Source organism: Heptranchias perlo, chromosome 20, assembly GCF_035084215.1.
Source record: "Heptranchias perlo isolate sHepPer1 chromosome 20, sHepPer1.hap1, whole genome shotgun sequence".
Taxonomy (NCBI): Eukaryota; Metazoa; Chordata; class Chondrichthyes; order Hexanchiformes; family Hexanchidae; genus Heptranchias; species Heptranchias perlo.
In genome coordinates this window covers 27,162,138-27,185,084 of record NC_090344.1, presented here as the reverse complement: position 1 = coordinate 27,185,084, position 22,947 = coordinate 27,162,138, and the positions used below count along the sequence as shown (strand labels likewise).

The window sequence follows — 22,947 nt, the reverse complement described above, 5'->3', positions numbered from 1 at the left end:
TACTCATGTTCCCAAGTTCCAATGAATGGAACAATAATTCAAGTATAGAGACCCTAATGTCTCAGGATGAGTGAGTGAAGAATGTTTTCTGTTTGAAGTACTGATTTCATTAATTGAATACTCCCAGTGTCCTACCTCATTGCAGCCCAGGCCGGACAAACTGCTCGCACAAAGTGGCATTTTCTGATTCGATCACGCTGCGTTTTGACGTTGAGTCAGATGTCTGTCTGTCTATCTGTCTGTCTGTTTATCCGTCTGATTGGGTCTCGGCCTCAATCTCAGGCCAGGCTTTTTGTTTGCTGGCTGCAGGCCTCGCTCCCCGACTGACTGAACAACTGCCGGGCCGTGTGTCAGAATCAATGACTGTGACTGACTGTCTGCCCATTTATGGCCACATTTCTGAGTTCCTGCCTTCGCTCTGTGTCGCAGGCCTGTCTCTGTCCCTTAGGATCACAACACACCCACAAGCTTCACGACTGAACGCAGGTTTGGTCAGTCTGTCCTCGCAGGTCCTTCGGAAGCTAATGATTTTGAACTGAATTATTTTTCCTGAGTGACTTGTGAAGTTTTGTTCAGTGATATGTTTGCGAAAGAGAACGGAGGAAATAGTTAGTGTGCAACTCGACATTTCTCTACATCGGAATAGAAAACGTGATTGGATGGATAGAAGAGGTCTGAAAGGATGGCCGATCGGCCGTGGGTGGCACCGAATTCTGCAGTGGCTGCAGTGGTTCATTACCGGTAATGAAAATGAGGTAATATACTACCACAAGCTGCCGCTGAAAATCATTCAATTTCCTATACTTGACCAACCGAATCAAATGAAGCTGCTGGGAAAGATACAAGACAACGCCGGTCTATCGGACATCGTTGGAAGCAACTGGCAGTTTAAAGTAGCATCTACAGCCATGCAAGTACTGCCATGTGCCGCTGCGATCGCCGAGTGGTTGAAGCGTTAAATTCAAGATCAAAAGGAGTTTTCCTTCGCAGGTTTGATTTCTGCTCGCTGAATTATTGTTTAAAGATCCGTTCAATGCTCAAATGAATGAACTGGATCTAACTCACTTCATTTATCTCTCTCAGAGCATGAGAGATACTCGAGCATGGCCGGCGCTTTTAATTGGGTGCCCAATGTACTCTTGCAAAATTCAAATACGCAAGAAAGAATCTTGCCCAATCTGCAACTAAAATTCTGCTACTTTGCAGAACCACCCATTTATAAGCGACTTTATTTACATGAATCTCTCTATCTCTCCTTGTCTCTTGTCTCGATGTTGTCCCCTGATGGACTTTTCAGGCTTCCTGGAACGGTAAAGGCTGATCTAACCTGCAACACCAGCAGGGAAAGGTAAAGGAAAAAAAGACTGAGACGGTCGGAAAAGTAAAGGTGCAACCCAGCTGATAAATTCGTAGCTAATGTCTCCACATTTTTGTCTCTTCGCCCTCACAGTGAAAGAAAGCAGCAATGTGAGTAAAAGATACTGATGGTAGCTTGTATACTCTGAAGATGCCGAGACAGATGCCAATGCAGCTTCAGATTAACTAATTCTGAAAAGTATTATTTGAAAAATCAAGGCGTACATTGTAAACGAATTTAGTAAAGAGAGGCTAATATTGGTGACTGGAAATAGGTCGTGTACAACTTGATATTGCTGTACATAGGAATAGAAAACGAGATTGGGTGGACAGAAGCGGTTGGAAAGGATAGCCGATCGGCTGAAGACTATGGTGAAATTTTAGACCGGCTGCAGGGCTTTCTAGCAAGCGGCTCGTTGGTCTAGGGGTATGATTCTCGCTTTGGGCGTTTTTCTAATGGAATATGCGAGAGGTCCCGGGTTCAAATCCCGGACGAGCCCTGTTATCTCACTGCTTTTTAGTGAAAAGTCACCAATTGGATTCTGACATCTTTGCAGTTGTTCGAATTGAATTATATTTGAGCTCCAGAGGACAAAGTGCAGAAGTTTCCAAGGCGCAACACACACGGAGTAAATAAAATGTCTCAAGATGATGTGGAGATTGAAGCTGAATGTGAATTTACCCCAATTTCGGCGGTCTCATTGATATTAGATGACGGGATCGAGAACCACATATCCAAGTTTGCCGATGACACAAAGATCGACAGAATTATAAGCAGTGTGGATGGAAGAATGAGATTACAGAGAGATATTACAAGATTAAGTGAATGGGCAAAACTGCGGCAAATGGATTTCAACGTAAGCAGGTTTGAGGCCGTCCACTTTGGACCTCAAAAAGATAGATCAGAAAACATATTAATGGATGTTACTCCAAAAAATTGACCTCATGACATTTTGTGTGGATTCGCTTGTTTCTCAAGTCTGCCAAACTTTTAAAAGTTACCAAAATATTGCAATAGGAACCTTATGGCCCGTACGGGGATCGAACCCGCGACCTTGGCGGTATTAGCACCACGCTCTAACCAACTGAGCTAACCGGCCATGTGGACATCTTAGCTTTATGGGCTAACCCGCGTGTTGGGTAGTTTGTGTTTATTTTTGCACCAGCTGACTTCTTCTCAGGCTTTTTGTTTGCTGGCTGCAGGCCTCGCTCCCCGACTGACTGAACAACTACCGGGCTGTGTGTCGGAATCAATGACTGTGACTGACTGTCTGCCCATTTATGGCCCTGAATGGCCACATTTCTGAGTTCCTGCCTTCGCCCTTTGTCACAGGCCTGTCTCTGTCCCTTCGGGTGACAAAACACCCACAAGCTTCACGACTGAACGCAGGTTTGGCCAGTCTGTCCTCGCAGGTCCTTCGGAAGCTGATGCTGTTGAACTGAATTATTTTTCCTGAGTGACTTGTGAAGTTTAGTTCAGCGATATGTTTGCGAAAGAGAACGGAGGAAATTGTTAGTGTGCAACTCGACATTTCTCTTCATCGGAATAGAAAACGTGATTGGATGGATCGAAGAGATCTTAAAGGATAACCGATCGGCTGCGGCTGGTACTTAATTGTGCAGTGGCTGCAGTGGTTTTATTACCGGTGGTTTGTTCTCGGTGTCTTGTTTGGCTTGGGGTATGATTCTTGCTTTGGAATATTTGACGGTTGATTCTGAGCGAGGTCCAGTTTTTCAATGTTGTTTGAAGCTCAAATAAATATGAACCAGATTTAACCAACCACATTACTCTCCTTCAAAGAGATATTTCAGCAGACGAGTGTCCAATCGTCTCTTACAAGACATTTGAAGGAATCTCTCCCGAGCTCCATGTTAAATTCTTGCTCGTTCGCAGAACTTGACATTTGTTTCTATACTTTAATCTGTCTCTTGACTCTCTGTGTTTTCACCTCATGGACCTCTCAGGCTTTATTAAACGGCCAAGGATGATCGAAGCTGCAGAGAAGTGTAAAGATAGGAAGGCGGAGACGGTAGGAGAAGCAAAGTTGCAACCCAGCTGATGAATTCTGATCTAATGTCCACTAATGTCTCTTCGCCCTCACAGTGAAAAATCAGCAATTTGAGTACAGTATACTTTTGGTAGAGCGTATAATCGGCAGATGTTGAGACAGACACCAATCGAACTGTTGTCGTGGCGATGAAAGCGCCCAATGCTAAACACTAGATCACAAGGTAACGCTGAACATTCTTTGCTGCGAACAAGCTGACCAACGAGGCCTTTCCCACTTGTCATTTTCGGGCCAGGCAAGCTGCTCGCACAAAACAGCATTTTCTATTCGAACTACGATCGGGACAAAAGGTGATGTTCAGTCAATGACAGCACCAAGTGCAAGTAGCCATATACACGAAATAGAAAGTGAGGTAATATACTACCACAAGCTGCCGGTGAAAATCATTCAATTTCCCAAAATTGACGCACCGAATCAAATGTCGCTCCTGGGAAAGCTGCAAGACAACGCAGGTCTATCGGGCATCGTTTGAAGCAACTGGCAGTTTAAAGTGGCATCTCCTGCTGCTTCTGTGGGGAGTGAGAGAGAGAGAGAGAGAGAGACTGTCGGTATCTGCGTACAGTTTGATTTTGTACAGAACTGCAGAGAGAAACAGCAAATATACCGGGGCTGTGAGATATGGTATCTTATTCAAATTTAACTACAAGAATATCCGGAATCAAATGCTGAAAGAAATGGAGAGATCAGAGGCCTGAGAATAAACACAGAGCTGAATGAACCACGAAAGAGTGAAAGAGAAATAAATGGCATCAGTTCCACAGTGTCTGGTGCGGAATGTTGAGAACTCCCCGGTGGGCTGGTGGTTCGAATTCGGTGCTTTCACCGCCACGTGGTTCGATTCCCAGTCCGGGAATGAACGTTATACAAGAATTAAGAACCTATTGAATTAACTGCATGAAGCAAATTAATCGCAGTTCGTCGTTGCATCATTGTTTGAATCAACATTAATCAACAGATAACTTTTTATTTCAGACTGAAGGAGATACTGACATGGTCATCAAGAGACAGTCAAAACTTTAATAAGACTTTTGCGCTTTGCATGTGATGAAATTTTATCATTTTACACATTGCAAGTAATAAAGTAATACAAAAATTTCAGAATCCTTTAAACCGAGGAGGAGTCGAACTTATAACGTTTTACATTTTCAAGAAGATACGTTATTTATTGCACCACTGGCTCAGATTGCAGAAAGTAAGCAGCAGCTCACACTCCCACAGCGCTGCGATATAAACAGGTCCCGAGTCAGCCTCGGTCATGAGCACGCGACACCACGAGTCTGAGAGCATCAGAAAGGTGCTCACTAAACAATTACCAAAGAGAGGTACGTTTTTTTTTCCTGCCTGCGATAGCTTTGCTGGTCGAACAGAAAACTTCAAAGGAGTAGATCTTTACGTTCGTTTCTTCAATTCCATCTCAAAGGAGCGATCAAGCAGCAATTAGCTCAAGGCCCCTTTCGTAAGTTTACAGCTTAAAATTTTGGCGCTGTGGCACAGGACGCCTCTTTTCCTTTCTCAAACCTTCAGGCTTTCTGTGTCTGCTCGAACACGGCTGTTTCGCTGGAGCATTTGCCACTCCTCACCAGCAGGGAGTGCCTTCGAGCTGCAACACTTCAAACCGCACTCATTTTCAGGCAAAAAATCTTCTCCCTGTCAGTCAGACAGACAGACTCTCGCTGTTCCCTCCAGCTCGGGGCGACTGGTCCTTTCTGATGACCTGGTCTGTCTTCCACAGGCTCGGGCTCTTCTCAGCATCATTCATGATTGCTGTGGTTTTCCGTTCTGTTGTTCACTTGCTGATACTTGATACCGTCGATTGTAGCAAAGTAATTAATGTATTCAGGGAGCGGGCCAACCCAAGGCAAGATTTCTCTGCTGGTCGTGGAGCTGCTTGGAGGCGAGTGCGAAGCAGCTACTGTGAAGGACAATCCGTTCTTATATTTCTTGCTGGTTTACTTAAAAATAAACCTGCCGTGGACGGATATCGGGTTGATTTTCTGGAAGGATCAAATCAACAGCTCAGAAAAATCAACCAAAGCCAAAGGAACAAAAAATATCTCCGTATTTGTAAAGGATTAAATGCCGGAATTCAGAATCCAACCCATGGCTACGGGAGAGGTGGAGACCGAAAAGCAACGCCTCAGACCCGCCAGGCTATCCAAACTCCGAAACTGTGATTTACTGACCCTGATTTGCCCAATGAGGCGCCATGAAAGTTTCACGTCGTCCGATTTTCGGTGGATGCTGTTGGAATGCAAAAGGATCCCCCATTGGTCAGAAATCAAACCTGTCAGGTGGTGAGCGAGAATTCGACCCCTGAACCACCAATACTTACATGATCAGTAAATGCATGTGTCCTTTTGGAATCTTACCTGAAAGAATATGCAGTTGGACAGAGCTCCTGTGACAACCCAACTCAGTCTGATCCACAGCCATGCAAGTACTGCCATGTGCCGCTGCGATCACCGAGTAGTTGAAGCGTTAAATTCAAGATCAAATGGAGTTCTCCTTCGCAGGTTTGATTTCTGCCCGCTGAATTATTGTTTAAAGATTCGTTCAATGCTGAAATGAATGAACTGGATCTAATTCACTTCATTTATCTCTCTCAGAGCATGAGAGATACTCGAGCGTGGCCGGCGCCTTTAATTGGGTGCCCAATGTACTCTTGCAAAATTCAAATACACAAGAATGAATATTGCCCAATCTGCAACTAAAATTCTGCTACTTTGCAGAACCACCCATTTATACTCTACTTTATTTACATGTATCTCTCTATCTCTCCTTGTCTCTATGTTGTCCCCTGATGGACTTCTCAGGCATCCAGGAACGGTAAAGGCTGATCGAACCTGCAACACCAGCAGGGAAAGGTAAAGAAAAAAAAGACTGAGACGGTCGGAAAAGTAAAGGTGCAACCCAGCTGATAAATTCGGAGCTAATGTCTCCACATTTATGTCTCTTCGCCCTCACAGTGAAAGAAAACCGCGTTATAAGTGAAGTACACTGATGGTAACTTATATTCTATGACGATGCCGAGACAGATGGCAATGTTGCTTCAGATTAACTAATTCTGAAAAGTCTTATTTGATAAAACAAGTCGTTCATTGGAAACGAATTTGGTAAAGAGAGACTAATATTGGTGACTGGAAATAGTTAGTGTACAACTTGATATTGCTGCACATCGGAATAGAAAACGAGATTGGATGGACAGAAGAGGTCTGAACGGATGGCCAATCGGCTGAAGACGGTGGTGAAATGTTAGACTGGCTGCATGGTTAGCCGTCAAGCGGTTCGTTGGTCTAGGGGTATGATTCTCGATTCGGGTGTTTCAACTCCGTGAATATGCGAGAGGTCCCGGGTTCAAATCCCGGACGAGCCCTTTTCTATCACTGTTTCTGTGTGAGAAGTCACCAATTGGATTTTGACATCTTTGCAGTTGTTCGAATTGAATTATATTTGAGCTCCAGAGGACAAAGTGCAGAAGTTTCCAAGGCGCAACACACACGGAGTAAATAAAATGTCTCAAAACGATGTGGAGATTGAAGCTGAATGTGAATTTACCCCAGTTTGACCGGTCTGATTAATCGTAGATGACGGGATCGAGAATCACATGTCCAAGTTTGCCGATGACAGAATTGTCAGCAGTGCAGGTGGAAGAATGAGATTACAGAGAGTTATTACAAGATGAAGTGAATGGGCAAAACTGTGGCAAATGGATTTCAATGTAGGCACGTGTGAGGCCGTCCACTTTGGAGCTAAAAATGTTACATCAGAATACTTTATAAATTGTGAATTGCTCGAAACTCTTGAGGTCCAATGGGACTTAAGGGTCTATGTACATACATCATCAAACTGTCATGGACAGGTACAGGAAATAATCAAAAAGTCAAATAGAATGTTGGCCTTTATATCTGGAGGGTTAGAATACAAGGGGTTAGAAGTCATGCTTCAGCTATACAAAGTTTCTGGTTGGACCAAACCTGGAGTACTGTGATCAGTTCTGAGCACCGCACCTGAGGAGCGATATATTGGCCTTGGAGGGAGTGAAGCATAGATTTACCAGAATGGTATCTGGATTCCAAGCGCTAAATTATGAGGAGAGATTACACAAACTAAGGTTGTTGTGGGGAAAATGCTGGAGTCTATAATTAAGGATAGGGTGACTGAACACCTCGAGAATTTTCAGTTAATCAGAGAGAGCCAGCATGGATTTGTGAAAGGTAGGTCGTGCCTGACAAACCTGATTGAATTTTTTGAAGAGGTGACTAAAGTAGTGGACAAGGGACTGTCAATGGATGTTATTTATATGGACTTCCAGAAGGCATTTGATAAGGTCCCACATAAGCGATTGTTAGCGAAGATAGAAGCCCATGGAATCGAAGGAAAAGTATGGACTTTGTTAGAAAGTTGGCTGAGCGAAAGGAGACAGAGAGTAGGGTTGGGTAGGTACTCACATTGGCAGGATGTGACCAGTGGAGTCCCGCAGGGATCTGTCTTAGGGCCTCAATTATTTACAATATTCATTAACGACTTAGATGAAGGCATAGAAAGTTTCATATCTAAGTTTGCCGATGACATAAAGATTGGTGACATTGTAAGCAATGTAGATGAAAACATAAAATTACAAAGCGATATTGATAGATTAGGTGAATGGGCAAAACTGTGGCAAATGGAATTCAATGTAGACAAATGTGAGGTCATCCACTTTGGATCAAAAAAGGATCGAACAGGGTACTTTCTAAATAGTAAAAAGTTAAAAACAGTGAATGTCCAAAGGGACTTAAGGGTTCAGGTACATAGATCATTGAAGTGTCATGATCAGGTGCAGAAAATAATCAAGAAGGCTAATGGAATGCTGGCCTTTATAACTAGAGGACTGGAGTACAAGGAGGCAGAAGTTATGCCAGAGCCGTACAAAACCCTGGTTAGACCAAACCTGGAGTACTGTGTGCAGCGTTGGGCACCGCACCTTCGGAAGGACATATTGGCCTTGGAGGCAGTGCAGCGTAGGTTTACTAGAATGATACCCGGACTTCAAGGGTTAAGTTACGACGAGAGATTACACAAATTGGGGTTGCATTCTCTAGAGTTTCGAAGGTTAAGGGGTGATCTGATCGAAGTTTATTAGGGGAACAGATAGGGTGGATAGAGAGAAACTATTTCCACTGATTGGGGATTCTAGGAGTAGATGCCACAGTCTAAAAATTAGAGCCAGACCTTTCAGGAGTGAGATTAGAAAACATTTCTACTAACAAAGTGTTGTCGAGGTTTGGAACTCTCTTCCGCAAACGGCAATTAATACTAGCTCAATTGCTAAATTTAAATCTGAGATAGACAGTTTTTTTTTTGGCAACCAAAGGTATTAAGGGATATGGGCCATAGGCAGGTATATGGAGTTAGATCACAGATCAGCCATGATCTTATCAAATGGCAGAGCAGGAACGAGGGGCTGAATGGCCTATTCCTGTCCCTATGTTGCATTCCCTGGAATTCAGAAGATTAAGGGGTGATTAGATCGAAGTTTCAAGATATTAAGGGGAACTGAAGGGATAGATAGAGAGAAACTATTTCCGCTGGTTGGGGAGTCTAGGATGAGGGAACATAGCGTAAAAATTAGAGCCAGGACTTTCAGGAATAAAGTTAGGAAACACTTCTACACGCAAAGGTTGGTGGAAGTTTGGAACACGGTTCAGCAAACGGCAGTTGAAGCTACCTCAATTGTTAATTTTAAATCTTAGATTGATAGGTTTTGTTAACCGAAGTTACGAAGAGATATGGGGCTGAGGCGGTTATAGGGAGTTAGGTCACAGGTCAGACATTTTTTAAATAGTCATGGAATGTGGGCGTCGCTGGCAAGGCCAGCATTTATTGTCCATCCCTAACTGCCCTTGGGAAGGTGGTCGTGAGCCGTCATCTTCAACTGCTGAAGTCCGTGTGGTGAAGGTTCTCCCACAGTGCTGTTAGGTTGGGAGTTCCAGGATTTTTACCCAGTGACGACGAGGGAACGGCGATATATTTCCAAGTCGAGACGGGGTGTGAATTGCAGAGGAACGTGCAGGCGGTTTTGTTCCCATGTGCCTGCTGCTCTTTTCCTTCCAGGTGATGGAGGTCGTGGGTTTGGGAGGTGCTGTCGAAGAAGCCTTGGCGAGTTGCTGCATTCCACCTTGTGTTATGGTACACACTGCAGCCACTGTGCACCGGTGGTGAAGGGAGTGAATGTTTAGTGTGGTGAATGGGGTGCCAATCAAGCGGGCTGCTTTGTCCTAGATGGTGTCGAGCTTCTTGAGTGTTGTTGGAGCTGTACCCATCCAGGCAAGTGGAGATTATTCCATCACCTTCCTGACTTATGCCTTGTCGATGGTGGAAAGGCTTTGGAGAATGAGAAGGTGATTCACTCGCCACAGAATACCCAGCCGCTGACCTGCTCTTGTCGCCAGAGTATTTATGTGGTTGGTCCAGTTAAGTTTCTGATCCGTTGTCACCCCCAGGATGTTGATTTGAGTGATTCTGCGATGGTAATCTCGTTGAAAGTCAAGGCGAGGTGGTTAGAAAGTATCTTGACTGGCACTTGTCTGTCGCGAATGTTACTTGCCACTTATGAGCCCAAGCCTGAATGTTGTCCAGGTCTTGCTGCATGCGTGCTTGGACTGCTTCATTATCTGAGGGGTTGCGTATGGAAATGAACACTGTGCAATCATCAGCGAAAATCCCCATTTCTGACGTTATGATGTAGGGAAGGTCATTGATGAAGCAGCTGAAGATGGTTGGGCCTAGGACACTGCCCTGAGGAACTCGGGCAGCAATGTCCTGGGGCTGAGATGATTGGCCTCCAACAAACTCTACCATCTTCCTTTGTGCTCGGTATGACTCCAGCCACTGGAGAGTTTTCTCCCTGATTCCCATTGACTTCAAATTTACTCGGGCTCCTTGATGTCACACTCGGTCAAATGCTGCCTTGCTGTCAAGGCAGTCACTTTCACCTCACCTCTGGAATTCAGCTCTTTTGTCCATGTTTGGACCAAGGCTATCATGAGATCTGGAGCCTATTTGTCCCGGTGGAACCCAAACTGAGCATCGATTAATAGCTTATTGGTGAGTTCGTGCCGCTTGATAGCACTGTCGACGACACCTTCCATCACTTTGCTGATGATTACATATTACAGAGAGGGAGGTGCTGGAAGTCTTAACGCGCATCAAGGTAGATAAATCTCCGGGACCTGATGAAATGTATCCCCGGACGTTATGGGAGGTTAGGGAGGAAATTGCGGGTCCCCTAGCAGAGATATTTGAATCATCCACCGCTACAGGTGAGGTGCCTGAAGATTGGAGGGCAGCAAATGTTGTGCCTTTGTTTAAGAAGGGCGGCAGGGAAAAGCCTGGGAACTACAGACCGGTGATCCTGACATCTGTAGTGAGTCATAGAGAGTCATACGGCACGGATAGAGGCCCTTCGGCCTATCGTGTCCGCGCCGGCCATCAAGCCCTGTCTACTCTAATCCCATATTCCAGCATTTGGTCCGTAGCCTTGTATGCTATGGCATTTCAAGTGCTCATCCAAATGCTTCTTGAATGTTGTGAGGGTTCCTGCCTCCACAACCCTTTCAGGCAGTGAGTTCCAGACTCCAACCACCCTCTGGGTGAAAAAGTTCTTTCTCAAATCCCCTCTAAACCTCCCGCCTTTTACCTTGAATCTATTTCCCCTTGTTATAGAACCCTCAACGAAGGGAAAAAGCTCCTTAGTATCCATCCTATCTGTGCCCCTCATAATTTTGTACACCTCAATCATGTCCCCCCTCAGCCTCCTCTGCTCCAAGGAAAACAAACCCAATCTTCCCAGTCTCTCTTCATAGCTGAGGCGCTCCAGCCCTGGTAACATCCTGGTGAATTTCCTCTGCACCGTCTCCAAAGCGATCACATCCTTCCTGTAGTGTGGCGACCAGAACTGCACACAGTACTCCAGCTGTGGCCTAACCAGCGTTTTATACTGCTCCATCACAACCTCCTTGCTCTTATATTCTATGCCTCGGCTAATAAAGGCAAGTATCCCATATGCCTTCTTTACCACCTTATCTACCTGTTCCGCCGCCTTCAGGGATCTGTGAACTTGCACACCAAGATCCCTCTGACCCTCTGTCTTGCCTAGGGTCCTCCCATTCATTGTGTATTCCCTTGCCTTGTTAGTCCCTCCAAAGTGCATCACCTCGCACTTTTCCGGGTTAAATTCCATTTGCCACTGTTCCGCCCATCTGACCAACCCATCTATATCGTCCTGCAGACTGAGGCTATCCTCTTCGCTATTTACCACCCTACCAATTTTTGTATCATCAGCGAACTTACTGATCATACCTTTTACATTCATATCCAAGTCGTTAATGTAGACCACAAACAGCAAGGGACCCAGCACCGGCCATAGGCTTCCAGTCACAAAAACAACCTTCGACCATCACCCTCTGCCTTCTGCCACTAAGCCAGTTTTGTATCCAAAGTGCCAAGGCACCCTGGATTCCATGGGCTCGTACCTTCTTGTCCAGTCTCCTGTGGCGGACTTTATCGAAGGCCTTACTGAAATCCATGTATACCACATCCACTGCGTTACCCTCGTCCACACGCCTTCTCACCCCATCAAAAAATTCAATCAAATTAGTCAGACATGATCTTACCTTGACAAAGCCATGTTGACTATCCCTGATTAATCCTTGCTTCTCCAAGTGGAGACTAATTTTATCCTTCAGAATTTTTTCCAATAATTTTCCTACCACTGATGTTAGGCTCACTGGCCTGTAGTTCCCCGGTTTTTCCCTACTCCCCTTCTTGAATAATGGTACTACATTAGCGGTTCTCCAGTCCTCTGGCACATCCCCTGTGGCCAGAGAGGTTCTGAATATATGTGTTAGAGCCCCCGCAATCTCCTCCTTTGCCTCACACAGTAGCCTGGGATACATTTCGTCCGGGCCTGGGGATTTATCCATTTTTAGGCCTGCTAAAACCGCCAATACCTCCTCCCGCTCGATGTTAATATGTTCGAGTATATCACAGTCCCCCTGCCGTATTTCTATGTCGACATCGTCCTTCTCCATAGTGAAAACAGATGCAAAAAATTCATTTAGAACCCCCCCTACATCTGCCGGCTCCACACACAGATTGCCATTTTTGTCCCTAATGGGGCCTATTTTTTCCCTAGTTATCCTCTTACCCTTAATATACTTATAAAACATCTTAATATTTTCCTTTATTTTGCTCGCCAGTGTTATTTCATGGCCCCTCCTTGATCTCCTAATTTCTTTTTTAAGTATCCCCCTGCATTTTCTGTACTCCTCTAGGGCTTCCTCCATCTTTAGCATTTTGTATCTGCCAAAAGCCTTCCTTTTTTTCCAAATCCATTCTCGTATATCCCCTGACATCCAAGGTTCCCTGGAGTTCTTGGAACCACCCTTGACCTTTACGGGAACATGTTGCCATTGTGTGGTCTCAATCTCCCTTCTGAAAGACTCCCATTGCTCCGATGCGGATTTTCCTACAAGCAGTAGATCCCAGTCCATTTTGGCCAGATCTTGCCTTATCCTATTAAAATCTGCCTTCCCCCAATTTAGAACCTTTAATTCCGGCCGCTCCCTATCCTTTTCCATGACCACCTTAAATCTCACCGAATTATGGTCACTGTCACCAAAGTGCTCACCTACTAACACTTCTTCCACTTGGCCGGCCACATTCACTAGTGGGTAAGTTGTTAGAGGGTATTCTGAGGGACAGGATCGACAGGCATTTGGAGAGGCAGGGACTAATTCGGAACAGTCAGCATGGTTTTGTGAGAGGAAAATCAAGTCTCACGAATTTGATTGAGTTTTTTGAAGGGGTAACCAAGAAGATAGATGAGGGCTGTGCGGTAGACGTGGTCTACATGGACTTCAGCAAAGCCTTTGACAAGGTTCCGCATGGTAGGTTGCTACATAAGGTTAAATCTCATGGGATCCAAGGTGAGGTAGCCAATTGGATACAAAATTGGCTTGACGACAGAAGACAGAGTGTGGTTGTAGAGGGTTGTTTTTCAAACTGGATGCCTGTGTCCAGCGGTGTGCCTCAGGGATCGGTGCTGGGTCCGCTGTTATTTGTTATTTATATTAATGATTTGGATGAGAATTTAGGAGGCATGGTTGGTAAGTTTGCAGATGACACCAAGATTGGTGGCATTGTGGACAGTGAAGAAGGTTATCTATGGTTGCAACGGGATCTTGATAAATTGGGCCAATCGGCCGATGAATGGCAGATGGAGTTTAATTTAGATAAATGTGAGATGATGCATTTTGGTAGATCGAATCGGGCCAGGACCTACTCCGTTAATGGTAGAGCGTTGTGGAGAGTTATAGAACAAAGAGATCTGGGAGTACAGGTTCATAGCTCCTTGAAAGTGGAGTCACAGGTGGATAGGGTGGTGAAGAAGGCATTCGGCATGCTTGGTTTCATTGGTCAGAACATTGAATGCAGGAGTTGGGATGTCTTGTTGAAGTTGTACAGGGCATTGGTGAGGCCACACTTGGAGTACTGTGTACAGTTTTGGTCACCCCATTATAGAAAGGATATTATTAAACTAGAAAGAGTGCAGAAAAGATTTACTAGGATGCTACCGGGACTTGATGGTTTGACTTACAGGGAGAGGTTAGACAGACTGGGACTTTTTTCCCTGGAGAGTAGGAGGTTAAGGGGTGATCTTATAGAAGTCTATAAAATAATGAGGGGCATAGATAAGGTAGATAGTCAAAATCTTTTCCCAAAGGTAGGGGAGTCTATAACGAGGGGGCATAGATTTAAGGTGAGAGGGGAGAGATACAAAAGGGTCCAGAGGGGCAATTTTTTCACTCAAAGGGTGGTGAGTGTCTGGAACGAGCTGCCAGAGGCAGTAGTAGAGGCGGGTACAATTTTGTCTTTTAAAAAGCATTTGGACAGTTACATGGGTAAGATGGGTATAGAGGGATATGGGCCAAGTGCAGGAAATTGGGACTAGCTTAGTGGTATAAACTGGGCGACATGGACATGTTGGGCCGAAGGGCCTGTTTCCATGTTGTAACTTCTCTGATTCTATGATTCTATGATTGAGCGCTGACTGATGGTGCGGCAATTGGCCGGATTCGATTTGTCCTACTTTTTGTGGACTGAATCGCAGAACAGGCTCGATGGGCGAAATAGCCGACTCCTGTTCCCGTTTTCCTCATTGGTGCAGAATGTAAAACGATCCTGCATTGGCCAGGTATCAAAACCGGGTCGCATGATAAGCAGGCGAGAATTCAACGCCAATGCCACCAATCCTCGTATGGCCATTTGCTGCATGTGTCCATTTGGAATCCTGTTTGAAAGCACATGTCGTCTGACGGAGGCCCTGTGATAACCCTCCGCAGTCTGACCTGCAGCTGTGCAAGAACTGCTTTGTGCAGCTGCAATAGCCCAGTGTTTGAAGCGTTAGACTCACACCCCACTCGGGTTTTCTTGCCCCGGTTTGAATTCTACTCGGTGAGTTACTGTTTACCGATCTGTTCAATGTCCAAATGAATAAACTAGAGCTAATTGACCGCGTTTACCTTTTCCAAAGCAGGAGAGGCATTCCGCCGTGGCGGGCGACCAATGCTTTCTTTCAAGATTTCAAGACACGAGAAGGAATATCTCCCAATCAGCAATTTAAATTCTTCTAGATTGCAGAACCTGGCATTTATACTCTTTGTTTATTTCCTTGCATCTCTGTATCTGTCACTGATTCTGTCTCTTGTCAACAAATGTTTAATTTTTTACATAAATTATTCATGTGTATAATTTATTATATAATAATTCATGTGTTTAATTTATTATCTAAACAATTCAATTGTTTAACTTATATAAATAATTCAATAGTTTAACTTAATATATCAATAATTGAATTGTTTAATGTATTATATAATGAAATTGTTTAATTGATTGCATAAATACTTCGTGTTTAATTTATCATATAAACAATTCATTAAAAAAATTTGTTATATCATCAAATGTTTAATTTATTATATAAAGAACACAAGTCTTTCATTTGTTCATAAAAAATTCTATTGTTTAATTTCTTTTATAATAATTTGTGTTTCATTTATTATATAAATAATTCAATAGCTTAATTGGTTATCTAAATAATTCAATTGATTAATTTATTATATGAATAAGTCAATTGTTTAATTTATTACATAAATAGTTCAATCCTTTAATTTTATATATAAATAATTCAATAGTTTATTTTATCATATCAATAATTCAATTGTTTAATTTATTATATAAAGACAAGTGTTTAATTTATTATATAAATAATTCAATTGTTTAATTTATAGTATAAACAATTTAATTGTTTCATTTATTATATAATTTATTCAAGTGTTTATTTTTATATAAACACTTCAAATGTTTAATTATCAAAATAATTAAAATGTTTAATTTATTATAAAAATAACTCAATAGTTTGTTATATAAATCATTCAATAGTTTAATTTATTATATAAATAATTCATTAGTTTAATTTATTATCGAAATAATTCAATTGATTTATTTATTCTATAAATAATTCAAGTGTATAATTTATTATATAAATAATTCACGTGTTTAATTGTTATGAATAAATTTTTAAAAATAATTGTATAATAAATTAAAGGGTTCAATTTATTATACAAATAATTCAATCGTTTAATTTATTATCCAAATAATTCAATTGATAGAATTCTCAGGCTTCCTTGAATGGTGAAAACTGATCTAACCAGCAACACCAGCTGGCTGAGACGGTAGGAAAAGTAAAGTTAAAACCCAGCTGATGAGTTCGTAGCCAATGTCTCCACATTTATGTTGCTTCAGAGCACTTCATTCTGCAAACTGATCAATAGAAAGCAAGTCGTACATTCAAAACGAATTTGGTGAAGAGAGGATAATATTGTTGACTTGAAATAATAAGTGTTGAATCTGATATCGCTGTGCATCATATATTGTAGAAGAAAGCGAGAATGGACGGATATTGTGTTCTGGAAGGATGGCTGATCGGCTGTGTGACAGCGAAATTTTACATTGGCTGCACGGCTCTGTTGCCAGTTGATCTTTGGATCTGATTCCCGCTCAGGCAGTTTCACTGGTTCAAATCCTGGAGCTCTTACTCACTTTCACTGGATTTCCCACTAAAGCCCAAATAAAGTTTCACTCTCTCCGGTCCTCCATAAATTCTGCTGTCGCAGCCTCTCTCACTCCGGCAGCTGGGGAACAGCGGAAAACTGATGGGTTTGTTGTGGCATCTGGAATGCGGTTTTGAACTGTTGCTATTCGCCGAGACAGCGCTGCTGGAGCCTTTCATGATCTCGTTCAGTGAAGAGAGACTGGCAGGCGGCTCCCAGACGGGGCTCAGGCCGGGACCGGGCAGCGGCTGGATGAGAAAGCGGAACTGTTGCTGTTGCTGCTTCCGCCTCTGGAAGTCCCTGCGGCGGTCGGTACTGATCTCCCTCTTATGGATACGGCTCTAGCTATTGGATGTGGCGCAACGGTAGCGCGTCTGACTCTAGATTAGAAGGATGCGTGTTCAAATCACGTCGAGGTCATTGCGTTTTCACAGCGATTAAGTGTCTCTCTGCTTTTTGCGGGACCGTCTTTTTGGGATGGGCTGTTCACAGTTTGTAAAATAATAATTATTGTGGAATCATTGAATGGACACAGTACAGAAGGAGGCCATTCGACCTATCGAACCCGTGCCGGCATTATGTAAGAGCAATCCAGTTAGGCCCTTTCCCCGTAGCCTTGCATTTTTTCCCCTTCAAGTATTTATCAAATTCCTTTTTAAAAGCCACGATTGAATCTGCTTCCACCACCCTTTCAGGCAGCGCATTCGAGATTATAATTATTCGTTGCGTAAAAAAGTTTTTCATAATTTCGCCTTTGCTTCTTTTGCCAATCACCTTAAATCTGTGTCCTCTGGTTTACGACTCTTCCGCCAATGGGAACAGCTTCTCTTTATTTACTTCATCTAAACCCTTCATGACTTTGAAAACTTCTATCAAATCTCCTCTGAACCTTCTCTGCTCCAAGGGAACAATACCAGCACGCGGCAAATGCGGTCAATTTGCTCTAATTCATTTATTTGAGCATTAAACAGACCTTTAACCAGTGGTGCTGTTTTATGGAAGCCTGAGCTGGTGGTCAAAGGTGCGTGGATCCAATGTCTGGGGTGTTTCTGGGTTCAAATTTCACCACTGAGAGAATTTTTGGCAATGTTCATTTTGACCTGTTCACAGAAAACCCGATTGTAATGCGATGGAGCAGAGGATGTGAAAGAAGCTGGAAGTGAAAGTGCAGATGTTATTTTCATCACGGGGACAGGACACGTTTCCACAGGTAAGAACATTTTATGTTCAGGTTCTTTCCTGCAGAGTGCGACAGGTGATCAGAGTGACCGGGCTCCAGTGGTGCAATCGGTCAGTGCGCGGTCTTTTTATGCCGCAGATTCTGGGGAAATGCCGGGGTTTTTAATTCGAGTCTCACCGAGATCAAACAATCCTTTTCCTTATGAACATTTCGACCGGAGTTGAAGGTACAATTGGTGTGTTCCAAAATGCATCTACTTATTTGAATTGCCATGTGGTTCCTCCGGCCTACGCTGTTACAATAGCAGATGAGATGTTTAGTATTACTTGTTTAGAGGAGGGAGGCTGTGGTTTTGGAGACGAAAACTATGATTTTCATCCATTTACAAATCGTGGGATTTACCGGGATCTTTAAACCAGCGCCTTAGACCGCTCAGCCAGGATACTTTCCATCCTACACTTCAGGAACTAGTTTTACAGGAATAGAATTACTGCAAGCAAGAATTCAACCCCTCAAGCACCAATGCTCGCAAGTAAATTTCTCCGCATCGTGATAACATACACTCTACCATAGGTATACTTTAATCAAATTAGTGTTTTATTTCACTCTGAGTGCGAAGAAACATTAATGTGTCGACATTGGTTGCATCAGCTGGATTGCCCCTTTACTTTTCCTACCGTCTCATTCTTTTATTTCTTCACCCTTCTCTGCTAGTGTTGCAGGTTAGATCAGCCTTCCCCGTTCAAGGAAGCCTGAGAAGTCCATTGGGGACAGCACAGAGAGAGAAAAGCTAAAGACAGGGAGAGATAGAGCGGGCCCAGGGGCTGAGTGGCTGGGTCCTGCTCCTACTTCTTGTGTTCTTTAGATTTGCAGTTCGGATCAGATCAGCCATGATCTGATTGAATTGCGGAGCAGGCTCGAGGGGCCGATTAGCCTACTCCTGCTCTTATTTCTTATGTTCTTATGTGATGAATGCAAATAAAATAAAGTTTATAAATGTCAGGTGTAGCAAACTAGCAGAATTTAAGTTACAGATTCCTTCTCGGGTCTTGAAATCTTGCAAGAGAAGTTTTAACATCCAATTGAAAGCACCGGCCACGCTGTTGTATCTCTCCTGCTGAAAGAGAGGTAAATACGGTTAATTAACTGTTTGAGCATTGACGAGATCTGTAAATGGTCGCGCTACCAGCAGAATTCAAACCGAGGCAGGAAAACCCCCTTGGAATTTTGAGCCCAACTCTTTCACCACTCAGTCATCGCAGCTGAAAACGGCATGTTCGTTCAGATAGAATTCCAAATGGACACATGCAGGAATGATTGGTACAAGCATTGGTGGTTCAGGAGTAGAATTCTCGCCTGCCACGCTGGAGACCCCGGTTCGATTCCCGGAGATTTGAGAGAAGTTTTCAAAGCCATGAAGTGTTCAGATGAAATCAATCAAGAGAAGCTGTTCTAATTGGCGGAAGGGTCGGGAACCAGAGGACATCGATTTGAGGTGTTTGGCAAAAGAACCAAAGGCGACATGAGGAAAAACTTTTTTATTCAGCGAACAGTTATGATCTGGAATGCGCTGCCTGAAAGGGTGTTGGAAGCAGATTCAATCGCAGCTTTCAAAAAGGAGTTTGATAAATACTTGAAGGGGAAAATGCAGGGCCATGGGGAATGGGACTAACCGGATTGGTCTTACAAAAGGCAGGTACGGGATTGATGGATCGGATGGTCCAGATGGTCCATTCTATGATTCTATGATAATTATTAATCTTAGAGTAAATGATCCTCTGACGAACAATGATCATAATATGATAGAATTTCATATTGAGTTGAGAGTGCTGTCGTTAGTTCCGAAACTAGGCTCTTAAATTTAAACAAAGCCAATTAAGTAGTTATCAGTGGCAAGTTCGCTAAGGTAGTTTGGGAAATTAAATTAAAAATATGTTTGGAGATAAGCAATGGCGAACATTTGAAGAAATAATTCATAATTCTCAACGAAAATACATTCCCTTGAGGATTAAAAACTTCACCAGAAAAGTGGTACAACCTTGGTTAACTGGAGAAATTAAGGGTTGTATTAGGTTAAAAGAAGAGGCTTACAATGTTGCCATAAAGAGTAGTAGACTGAGGATTTGAAGAGTTTTAGAAATGATCAAAGGATGACCAAGAAACTGATAAAAAGGGAGAAAATAGGATGAGGGTAAACCAGAAAGGAATATAAAAATGGATTGTAAGAATTTCTACAAGTGTGTATAAAGGAAGAGATTAGCGAAAGTAAACATTGGTCCCTTGGAGGCAGAGACAGGAGAAATTCGGGAATAAGGAAATGGCAGAGACGTTAAACAACTACTTTTATCGTTCTTCACAGTAGAATACACAAAAAACATACCAGAAATAGTGGGGAATCAAGGGGCTAATGAGTGAGGAACTTAAAATAATTAAGGTTAGTAAAGAAAAAGTACTGGTGAAATTAATGGGACTAAAAGCCAACAAATCCCCTGGACCAGATGACCTACATCCTAGGGTTTTAAAAGAGATGGCTGTAGATAGAGTGGATGCATTGGTTTCGATGTTCCAGAATTCCCAAGATTCTAGAACTGTCCCCGTGGATTGGAAGGTAGCAAATATAACCCCAAAGGAGGAAGGGAGGAAACAGGGAACTGCAGGCGATTTAGCCTGACAATAGTAGTAGGTAAAATGCTAGGATGTATTAACAAGGGCGTGGTTACAGGACACTTAGAAAACCATAATATGATTAGTCACATGCAACACGGATTTATGAAAGGCAATTAGTGTTTAACAAATCTATTAGAGCTTTTGATGCTGTAACTAGCAGGATAGATAAAGAAGAACCATTGGATGTAGTATATTTGGATTTTCAAAAGGTATTCGATACGGTTCCACATAAGAGGTAGGTACACAAGATTAGTGCTCATGGGATCATGGGTGATACATTAACATGTATTGAGGATTGGTCGACGGACAGAAAACATAAAGTCGGAATAAACAGGTCATTTTCGGGTTGGCAGGCTGCAACTCATGTGGTGCCGTGAGCATCAGTGCTTGGGCCTGAGCTATTTACAATCGAAATTAATGACTGAGATGAGGCGACCGAGCGTAATATATCCAAGTTTGCTGACGATACAATGTTGGTGGGTAAGTAAGCTGTGAGGAGGACTCAAAGAGAATGCAAAGTGATATGGACAGGTTGGGTGTATGGGCGAGAAGGTGGCAAATTAGGTATAAAGTGGGGAAATCTGAGGTTATTTACTTTGCGAGGAATATATAAGCAGAATAACTTTTAAAAGGTGAGAGACTAAGCAATGTTGGTATTCAGGGTGATTTGGCTGTCATTGTTACACGGATCACAGAAATTTAACATGCAGGTGCAGCAAGCAATTAGGAAAGCAAATGATATGTTGGCCTTTATTGAAAGGGGTTTGGAGTACAAGGATAAGAAAGTCTTGCTGCAATTATATAGGGCTATGGTGAGACCACACCTGGAGTACTGTGTACAGTTTTGATCTCCTTACCTGTGGAACGATATACTTGCCTGAGAGTGAGGGCAACAAAGGTTCACTGGATTGATTCCTGGGATGAGATGTTTGCCCTCTGAGGAGAGGTTGAGTAGAATGACCCTATATTCACTGGAGTTTAGAATAATGAGATGATCTCATTGATATGTATAAAATTCTTAGAGGGTGTGACAGCTTGATGCTGGGAGGCTGCTTACCCTAGCTAGAGAGTCTACAAGTAACGGTCATAATCTCAAGATGAGGGGCCAGCTATTTAGCACAGAGATGAGACATAAATTCTTCATTGAGAGGGTTGTGAATCATTGGAATTCTCTCCCCCAGAAGACTGTGGATGCTGAATCGTTGAGTGTGTCCAAAACTGAGATCGATAGATTTTTGGACACTAAATGAATCAAGGGATATGGGGATAGGTCGGGAAAGTGGAGGTGAGTTCGAAGATCATTCATGATCTCATAAAATGGCGGAGCAGGTTCGAGGGACGCTCTCGACAATCCTGCTTCTTTTGGTCCGCTGGAAAGGCAGAACTTGCCAGCTGCTTTAAAACTTTTCGCCTGAACAGGGACTTAAACCCTGGACCCTCAGATCACTACCTGTTTTAAAAGTCTGATGCTCTACCGACTGAGCTACCCAGGCTCGTTGCTTGACTTGCTTCCATCATACGGATTCATGGTAGGAATGTGAATTATCCCTTGTCGCTGTTGAACAAGGGTGAGAGTCCGTTTTCTCTCATTCTCAGCAACGATTTGAGGAGAATCCTTGTTTCTGTTGAACATGATGTTAGAAACATGGGCAGCAAAATCGTAATTTTGCAGTTCTTCTTGGTTGTACAAAATGTCTTGTCATTCGTTAGCAACAATTAAACAAAAACACTTTACCCAATGGCTCAAAAGCTAAACTTGTTCCATACGGGAGCTGGAAGAGGCCTCTCGACCTTTCAGCCGATCAACAATTGAAAGCTGAATAATTTTAACCGATACAAGGTGACACCAGGCAGCAGGTTTGCCTCCCGAATTTTCCCTGCACGACACTTCAAATCGATCAATACCTGCTTCACGGAAAGAAGAATTGTGTTTTTGGTTCTTTGGATTTAAAGTTGTCGTGCCGGCCCCTTTACCATTTCAGCTGTCGCCAATTGCCCCCTCTCCTCTTATAAACAATTAAACTCTCGCCTGCAATTGCAAGACGGTAGGCCAGAGGAGCCTCAGTGCCCACATGGGGACATGAAGAAGTCGATGCCTCATGGAACCGGATGTGCCTTGAACTCCAGTCAAAATATTTAGAAGGTTCAACTACTTTCGATGGCGCTGGAGCTCACAACCCCAGCATTTCTCGAGGGTATAATTATTGTAGAAATAACGCGCGGGGACCGATTGCGCCACTGGAGCCGCGCACGGTCTGTGTCACCAGTGCTCCCATCAAACAGCTTCATCCTCGGTCTCTCAATTATCGCTTCGTGATCTTTCCCACACAGAAGCCTCCAACCAAGAGGCGATTCGTTAAACATCAGCAGTGACCGTTAAAAGCCGTGGAATCTGAAACAAAGCCCCAGACGATAAGAACTTTGAATTATATTATTATTATTAACTTAAGGATAATTATTTCCATGCTACTTTGAGGATTTGGGGAAATTGGGAGCTGAAAGTAAGGAACTCTCTCTGGGCTGT

At 43.2% G+C, this 22,947-nt stretch overlaps 1 protein-coding gene and 3 non-coding genes across 4 annotated transcripts in view; 2 read left to right on the top strand and 2 right to left on the bottom strand.

Annotated features, from left to right (window-relative positions):
• The first annotated feature begins 1,766 nt into the window (after window positions 1-1,766).
• trnap-ugg (transfer RNA proline (anticodon UGG)) lies at window positions 1,767-1,856 on the top strand. Its single transcript is given in 2 exon segments — window positions 1,767-1,802; window positions 1,821-1,856. It is a non-coding gene; the product is annotated as a tRNA-Pro (tRNA).
• A 526-nt stretch (window positions 1,857-2,382) lies between these two features.
• trnai-aau (transfer RNA isoleucine (anticodon AAU)) lies at window positions 2,383-2,456 on the bottom strand. Its single transcript has one exon. It is a non-coding gene; the product is annotated as a tRNA-Ile (tRNA).
• A 2,224-nt stretch (window positions 2,457-4,680) lies between these two features.
• The window catches only part of LOC137335997 (zinc finger protein 436-like), a 37,323-nt gene continuing 19,056 nt past the window's right edge, over window positions 4,681-22,947 (top strand). Inside the window, exons 1-3 of the mRNA XM_068001499.1 lie at window positions 4,681-4,747; window positions 5,266-5,489; window positions 16,658-16,888. Of these exons, the coding sequence (XP_067857600.1) occupies window positions 4,681-4,747; window positions 5,266-5,489; window positions 16,658-16,888 (522 nt within the window). The remainder of the gene's footprint in view (window positions 4,748-5,265; window positions 5,490-16,657; window positions 16,889-22,947) is intronic.
• Window positions 21,832-21,916, bottom strand: trnak-uuu (transfer RNA lysine (anticodon UUU)). Its single transcript is given in 2 exon segments — window positions 21,832-21,867; window positions 21,880-21,916. It is a non-coding gene; the product is annotated as a tRNA-Lys (tRNA).